This window comes from Microtus ochrogaster, chromosome 4, assembly GCF_000317375.1.
Source record: "Microtus ochrogaster isolate Prairie Vole_2 chromosome 4, MicOch1.0, whole genome shotgun sequence".
In the NCBI taxonomy this organism is placed as follows: Eukaryota; Metazoa; Chordata; class Mammalia; order Rodentia; family Cricetidae; genus Microtus; species Microtus ochrogaster.
The window spans coordinates 45,318,787-45,327,275 of NC_022011.1; the positions used below are offsets into that span (position 1 = coordinate 45,318,787).

The window sequence follows — 8,489 nt, forward strand, 5'->3', positions numbered from 1 at the left end:
AGCTGATGAGGGAGAGGGACTTGATCGGGGGAGGGCGAGGGAAATGGGAGGCGGTGGCGGGGAGGAGGCAGAAATCCTCAATAAATAAATAAATTAAAAAAAAAATCCCATAAAAGCTGGACAGAGCACAAAAGTCTGTAACCCTACCACACCAATCAGAAAATCTTCAGAAGCTCATAGACCAGTTAGCAGAGACTGTCTCAAACAAGGAAGAGAAAGGCAAGGATCAACAGAGGCTTGCCCTCTGACCTCTACATGTGTCACAGCACATAATCTCCCCCCCCCCCGTCTCTCTCTGTCTCTGTCTCTCTCTCACACTCACACACACACACACACACACCAGATTCTGCCTGCCACAAATACTCCCAACCAACAGCTGCAATGATGTTCACTCACCTCCAGGTTTGCAATGAAGCCTCCAGCATCCTCATCTTTGTGCTCGGGTGTGGGGTAGATCCAGATGAAACCATTGTTACCCAGAATCACTGAAGCACCACACGGCAAGTCATGGAAATGAGTCTTCTGTCTTTTCACCAGGGAAGGAGAGACCTGGACTAAAACTCCCTGACCTAGCTAGAGAGACAGACCATAAGACAGACATGATAGCACACGTCTTTAATCCCAGCACTTGGGAGACAGAGGCAGGTGGATCTCTGTGAGTTTGAAGCCATCCTGGTCTACATAGTAAGTTCCAGGACAACCAGGGCTACACAGAGAAACCCTGTCTTAGGGCAAAACAAACAAACAAACAAAACAACAACTGTAGCATCAAAAGGAAATGGATCTGAAGCCAGGTAGTGAAGCATAGCATCTGAGAGGCTGAGGTAAGAGGCTCACTAATGCCAGGCTACCTGAGCTTCCTAGTAAGACTCAATTCCCCCACAAAAAAGAGCAAGAAACAATCAGTGAGATGAATGCAAAGTAGGTTAGAGAATACACATCCCAACACACCCCATCATTGTCCTTCCTGTCACCCAGTGCACATGGAGCATGCACTTTGCAGAACACATTTCTGACCCCTGGCTATACATTCCAGAGACGGTGGCAGTCAGGCTGGTGAGATGATGGTAAAGGTGCCTGCTGCCAAGCATGACAAGCTGAGTTCAATCCCCAGAACCCACACAGTACGAGATAACCAACTCCTACAAGATGTCCTCTGACCTCCACACATATACCATGGCATGCACTTTTTATTATTATTATTTTGTTGTTGCTTCGGTTTTTTGAGACAAGAGTTTCTCTGTTGCTTTAGAGTTTGTCCTGGAACTCATAGAGGTCTGCCTGCCTCTGCTGGGATTAAAGGCGTGTGCTACCACCGCTTGGCGGCATGCACATTTTAATTAAAAGAAAGTGGCCATCAATACTGTGTCACTTCCCTTTGCCTTCTAACCCAGAGCAGGTGTGCAGAGCCAATGAGGAACCTCCCGCTGGCCACATAACAGGTCCATTCCATGACCCTAGTTCAGATCTTAACCTCAAATTCCCATGCCACCCACGAGAGGTGGTTCACTGGGTTGGCAAACCCAAGCCTGGTTTTGACTGGTCAGCTCTAGGTCCACATACCACGAAGTGTTTACAGTAACAGGCTGTGGAGGTCAGCACACACAACACCTCCTCCTCCTTCAAGTACATGTTCAAGAACATGGTGACAGCTGCCATTTCATTAAAGGACACAGCTCTTTTGTTGCTCTCAGAAATAAAAAGCCAAGAAATAACTACACCCTAATGTGTCCTAGGAAGCATGTTGTCTTTAAAATAAATGATCTCAATAATGGAACCTCACAGAAGCAGGCAAATTTCATTTAGAGGCTCAGATGAGAAATCCATCTTTAATACCCACCATGTGGACACAGTTCTGCAGACATGCAGCCAGCCTTTCAATACCAGGCTGAGCATCTTCCAGAGGGAGTAGAGCTTCACAGCCCCAATCTGAGGGGGTGGGGGATCTACCATAACAGGCTCGTCAGGAGGAAAAGGACTTAAGACATCAATCACCCTTTGCCCTGCCACAGGCAGCAGAAACTCCCTCTCCCACCAGGCTCTGAAAGCACAGCCAGCAACCAGCAGTCCTAACCAACTGGATTCTGTGTTGTTGCTTTTTGTTGTTTTAAGATGGGGATTGTACAGAGAGGTTATCTCACTATGGAGTCCAGTTTGTAATTCTACTTCAGCTTCCAGGGGGCTGGGATTACAGGTCCCCAACACCAGACCCAGCTAATCACCAGGTCGTTAGGTCAGTCATGCCAAGGAGCTATGGGGATTCAGACTTGAAAGCCTCCCAAGCCTGACTTACCTTTCCATATTTCAGGCTCCTTGTGTGCAGAGAAACAGCTCCATCCGAGAACACTGCCTGGACCTCTGCCTGCCCAGGTGATGAAGGAACAACAGTAGCCTTGGCGACAACCCACTCTTGTGTCACTGCCTGCATCCAGCTTGCCCTTCCATCCCCAAGAGGCCACCCTGCTTATCTTACATGACCCCAGGGGGACATCACTATGACCTCACCTCTCCCCTTGGTTGGGCAAGAATATCTTGATACAATCTTTTCTATTCTCTGGGCTAAATGTTCATATTGTTTAGAAAACTTGAGGGCTATGGAGATGGCTTAGCGGGTAAAGATACTTGGCATCCAGCCTGACAATCTGAGTTCCACCCCCAGACCCACATGGGAAAAAAAGAGAATCAACTCCTGCAAGTTGTCCTCTGACCCCCACATGCACAGAATAGCAGTGATTTGATTGCACACATAAATAAATAAATAAATGTAATAAAATATTTTTTAAGATAAAAAAGGAAATTTGGAGCTAAGCCAGCAATGATGGCCTATGCCTAAAATATCAATATTCAGGAAGCAGAGACAGAAATACCATGTTTGAGGCTAGCCTGGGATATACAGTGAGTTCCAAGCCAGTTTGGACTATCCTTCTTAAAAACAAAGGAAAGACAATTATGTCTGTCTAGCTTACACCCAGGGTATTGTTCTGAGCTAAGGAGAAAGAGCAAAGCTGCCACGGGGCCCTGGACACCTGACCCAAAACTCAGACCTTTGGTCATGCTTGCAGCCCTATTGGGCAGGATACACTGATGAGGTCTCCTTCCTGTAAGAAGCCTCTCATGGCCAGCTCATCCTCTGCAGATCTTCTCCTCTGAAACACACAGGAAAACGAGCACATGACACAAGCCTCACTCTCAGGAAGCGCTCTTTCCACTGAGGTCTTTTGCTTGAGACCTGTGACGCCCACCACGGTGTCCTAATGTGAAGGACTGTGACAAGACCTCTTGAGCCGCCAAAGAACAAGGGAGATGATGCTAGCTCTCCCAGGAGGGACCCTCCTGAGCTAATACCCAGACTCTCTCCAGCTCACTGAGCCTGGTCCCCCGCTCACCCACCACACTTCCATCAGACCGTGTCTGCGCATGTATCCTCCTGTCACCTCAGCATCCCCAACCTCACAGGACCCTCCTGTGAACAACGACTCCCCATGTTTCTTCATTCTCCTGCCACCACATGGCTCAGTTATCTCCCACCCTCCACTCATCTAGAAGCTCTCCAAGGGACTCAGTTGTGCCTCCTTTATTCTGGACTCTCCATAGGACCTAGTTCAGGAAGCCTCTCTGAAATGACAGAACTGAACATGATATGGACAAAAAGCTGTCACTGGGATAACCAAGTGTCATTCAAGTTATTGAAAACTAAGCACAAATGGGGCTTAGTGGCGCACGCCTTTAATCTCAGCACTAGAAAGGCAGAGGCAGGCAGATCTCTGTGAGTTCCAGGCCAGCCTGGGCTACATAGTGAGTTTCAAGACAGTCAGGACTACACAGAGAAACTCTGCCTCAACCCTAACCTCTGTCCCCGCAAAAAAATAAAAGAAAGGAAGCTGAGGCAATTCCTTCATGAACATCTTCACTGTGCAATGCCAATGCACCAAGACAGGAAATCAGCACCAAGGTTCAGGACTCTCTCTCCCTAGCTCTGGCTAGGGAGTGCACTCCACACGTGTTTCTGGTACCATACACTAGTTGCTGCCTATGTTCCCCTTCAGTAGCCGACTCTGTGACGAACAGCAATAGTGTGAGCAGAGCTCTGTGGTGGAGCAAGAGCCCGACAGCTACCTGGACAGTGCCAGGCAGGCAAGCACTTACCAGCTCCCCTCCAGGCAGGTTCATGGACGAGAGGAGCAAGACGGAATCCAGCCTAGAATTTGTTTCCACCTTCCACCTCTTCTGTTGAACCTGTAAGGAAAACGTAGGACAGCATCTCAGGGGCACTGTTTTCACTCAGCATTTCACAGAATGGCGGTCCCATCCCTGAGCCACCAGCCTGCTTCACTCTGTAAACAGCGACTTTACCTCTGTGATTCTCCCCACTACAATGTCTCCTACTTCTCCATTGTACCTGCAAGAGAAAGCAAAAGGTTACCCAGTAGTCAGCAGGCTGACCAGACCAAGCACTGTCTGAGACTGAGTCAACAGTCAGGGCTTCGTTAAGCATATCTGGCAAACAGGTATAACCAGTGTTTAGACCTGGGGCCTTCCGAATCACTCTATGTATGCTTCATTAGCTATCCTTAAAGAAATTGCTCATTGGGGCTGGAGAGATGGCTCAGAGGTTAAGAGCACTGTCTGCTCTTCCAGAGGTCCTGAGTTCAATTCCCAGCAACCACATGGCAGCTCACAACCATCTGTAATGAGATCTGGCGCCCTCTTCTGGCCTGAAGGAAAACACGCAGGAAGAACCCTGTATACATAATTAAAAAATAAGTCTTTAAAAAAAAGAAATTGCTCATTGCGAACCATTGCTTTAGATTGCAGTCCTAACTTTAATTATGTAACAAGTTAAAAACATGGAGTACTTGCCTGTGAATAGGGCATTGGAGGAGAAAGGAGACTGAAACAGGTCACCATCCATGGGGGCTCGAACTGCCATCTCCCCGCTGCCTGCTTGGAGCCGGCAATTTGCTAGTCCCTCACCCTGATCCCAAGGGGCAAGTGTTCTTTGTGAAAGCCCAGGCATTAGGCTGGTCTCTGTCCACTCACAGCTCCCTCACTGACAGTGAGCTCACTGAGTGTTAATGGTGAAAGGCTGGGACACATCCACACTCCCAGCTCCTAGGGGGTGGGGCCACGGAGCTATCCAATATCAATAGCTGCACAACTGGCTCATAAGCACTTCTTCTGGTTTTTTTGTTTGTTTTGTTTTTCAAGACAGGGATTATCTATGTAGCACTGGAGCCTGTCCTGGAACTCACGCTGTAGACCAGGCTGGCCTCAAACTCAGAGATCTGCTCGCTTCTCCCTCCTTGAGTGCTGAGATTAAAAGCATCATGGACACTTCTAAAAGCAACAAATCCAAAGTGAAGACTGCCTGCAGCTGCTTCCCCTTTTCCAGAGCGAACTGTTCTCTCCATTCACCCCCCAGGTCAGTGTGCTTGCCACCGGCCTCCTCTCTGTTAACTATCCTTAACACATCAGTTACTACAAGTGAGCAACGTTCCTACAGAGAGAAAACCCCAAAGTCCAACACCCTTTCACGTAAAGACACTCAGTACACAAAAACAAAGTACATAGAGGACCTAGCCGCTTCTCCCCAGTGCTGTGCTACTATCCTTGTGTGAGCTGCCGTAACTTCGTTATTTTGTTAGGTAAGTACAGTTCCCTAGTCTAGCTCCGTCTTCTTCAATGTCCCCACAGCAGCTACAGCAAGCTGATTAAGACGGAGGCCACAGCTTTCTTCTGTCCAGTCCCTTCCGAGGGCTTCCCAGGTCACACAACATGAAGCCCAAATACTCACCATCACTGCCGGGCAAGGTGACCACCTGCCCAGCTCAGCCCCTGGTCTCTTCTTTGACCACTCGGTTTCAGACATACTGGCTTCCCTTCTGGACTAACTTTTATGGGCTGCTCTTAGGTACTTGGCCCTGTGTTAAGTACTCTACATGCAGCACGTCACTGAGTTCTAATGAAAATCCTGAGACGGCTATTTTCTCCACTCTGCAGAGGGGTCGAGTGACGTGAGGGAACCTCCGAAGCTCTCGCTACCTTTCATGGTGTGCTAGTTTGCTCCCTGTTGCTGTGATCAACATTACAACCAAAAGCAATCCGGGAAGGAGAGGGTTTACCTGGCTTACAGGTAACACTCCATCATCAGGGAATGCCAAAGCCGGAACCTGGAGGGCAGAACGGAAGCAGAGCCCATGGAGGAACACTGCTCGCTGGCTTGCTTCCCAGGCTCAGGCTCAAGCTCAGCCAGTATGTCCATATCCTTGCTCCCACTCCCATCTCTTAGACAGGGTCTTTCAGAATGGCCCTAGCTGTCCTGGAACTCACAGAGTTGCCTGCCTCTGCCTCCCCAAGTGCTGGGATTACAAACGCCGTGCAGTGATACCCAGCCCTCAACCAGCATTCTTACACACCCCAGGCCCACCTGCCCAGGGACAGACTGGACTCTCCCATAAAACATGCCCACAGGCTAATCTGATAGTGTCGATTCTTCAGTTTAGGTTCCTGCTTACCAGGTAACTCTAGATTTGTGTCAAGTTGGCAGCTGAAGCTAGCTATGAAAAACAGCTGAATTCAACATAGCAGGCCTTTAACAGGACAGACTGGATTGTGGGGAGATGAAGAGACCTGCGTACAGCCCAGATGCTCCAAGAAAGAGATCCACACCTCTGTCCTCACCTGGTTTTCAAAGCTTTCACACAGATCAGCTTGTTCACCCTCTCCACCGAGCCGGCCACAGACGCAATGAGCTTCTCTTCCCCCATGTATGTCCCATGGCCCCTGTTGAAGGACGAGACCACAAAGAAAGGAAGCCACGTTACACTGGAGGTGACCTCTTCCATCTGGAAGAACATAATAGGCTCCTCCTACCCTGAGCCCAATGCATGCTCCTAGGAGAGCCACATGGACCATCTCTTTCATCCTAAAGAGGTCAGCTCAGATGCCACTTTCCAACAACCTACCTCCAGTATCCCAGACAACACAGGAGCCCTCCCCACTGCTGCCTCAGCTGCTCCTCCAACCCTGCTGGCCCACAGCCACTGCAGTTATAGTTTTCTGATGGCCGTGCCTGCTTAAGTCTCCTTGCTAGAGTGTAACCCCGACCACAAAGCTATGTTGAAAGTACAAAGAAATGAATCCTAAGGGTTCTACCATCCCATAACCTTAAGCTTAGAGGCAATGATATAAACGCTTTAACCTCATTCATACCAAAAAATGAAAGAACCTGGTGTGGTAACCACATCTTTGAGCCCAGAACTTGAGAGCCAGAAGCAGGGGGATCTGAGCTTCAGGCCAGAGCGGTCTACACAGTGGTCCAGAACAGCCAGTGTTATTATAGTGAGACCCTGTCTCAGAGAGACAGAGACAGAGCAACGCAAGAGGGAGAGCCTGGCTATGGAACACAGAATCGCCTTCGGTGGTAACACGATGGTGGACTTTGCTTTTCTGTCCTACTATTCAGTTCACATAACCCTCACTACCTTACCGATTACTGTTGCCACCGCTGTCTTTAGGGTGAGGATTCCGACCTTAGCAATATCATTAACAATAACGACGGCAGCTGTCCGGCTCCACAGCCTGCCCAAACTGCCATAAGATGCCTGCCTTTACAAGTTAAGTTTGCACAGTTGGGTGCATACTAGCACGGTATGTTGGCTTAAACCCACCCCCACCCCAAATCACTGCTTCAAAACAGGGCTTCTCGCTGAGGAGACACTGAGGGAGGTGACCAAGCCAGCAATGCCCACTGTCCCTTCAGAGTGCTGTAAGGAAGGTCCTGCTTCCAGCCCTCCCCAGTTCTCCCTCCCAACGAAGGCTCCAAAACTTGTTTCAGGCTGAGGACCCAAAAGTTTCAGGTACCATAGGTCAAAGAAGGGACTCGGGCTGAGACGGGATCACCCAAGATTAAGGGAGTCAGAAGCACAAGGCTCGGAAAGGAGGAGGCTAATGTGGATGCTAGGATGTGCCCCAGATACTTCGGTAACTTAGATACAAGAGGACAGGAGGCCTGGGTTCCGGGGCAATAGGCCACGTGCAGAGAGCTATGCAGCCGCCTCCTGAGGTCTTGGGCCCCCCAAATCCTCACGTACCGCATGAATCCTGTGTCCGTGGTGATCGTATCCCCCGGTACCACCAAATGTTTCTTAGAGTCGCGGCCCAGGCTCTCACTGAGAGGTTTGCGAGCCTTTGGAAGCCTCATTTCCATCGCCATCTTGGCGCCAATGACTTACGCAGGCGTAGCTCTACTCTCAACGCAAAAACTCCCGCCCACCTCCAGAGCAGCAACCAATAGGAATGCATGGTATGGCGGCCATGTTGACTATTGGCAACTATTAAACTGAGGGAGAGAGGAGGGTGCCGAGATGCCATATTTACTATTGGCAAGGAAGCGCCTGTGGAATAATTAATTCTCACGTTGTCACGGAGTATGATGTTGATTTGGTTTGGTGTTGGAATGCTGGGTTTGTTTTTGTTTTTGAGAAACG

General features: G+C 49.3%; 1 protein-coding gene across 1 annotated transcript in view; it reads right to left on the minus strand.

Moving 5' to 3' along the window:
- The window catches only part of Exosc2 (exosome component 2), a 12,022-nt gene extending 3,804 nt beyond the window's left edge, over positions 1–8,218 (minus strand). Inside the window, exons 1-7 of the mRNA XM_005346098.3 lie at positions 8,094–8,218; positions 6,682–6,783; positions 4,354–4,399; positions 4,147–4,236; positions 3,081–3,146; positions 2,294–2,362; positions 397–573 (exon numbers count right to left, since the gene is read on the minus strand). Of these exons, the coding sequence (XP_005346155.1) occupies positions 397–573; positions 2,294–2,362; positions 3,081–3,146; positions 4,147–4,236; positions 4,354–4,399; positions 6,682–6,783; positions 8,094–8,215 (672 nt within the window). The 5' untranslated portion in view covers positions 8,216–8,218. The remainder of the gene's footprint in view (positions 1–396; positions 574–2,293; positions 2,363–3,080; positions 3,147–4,146; positions 4,237–4,353; positions 4,400–6,681; positions 6,784–8,093) is intronic.
- Between the last annotated feature and the right edge of the window lie 271 nt (positions 8,219–8,489).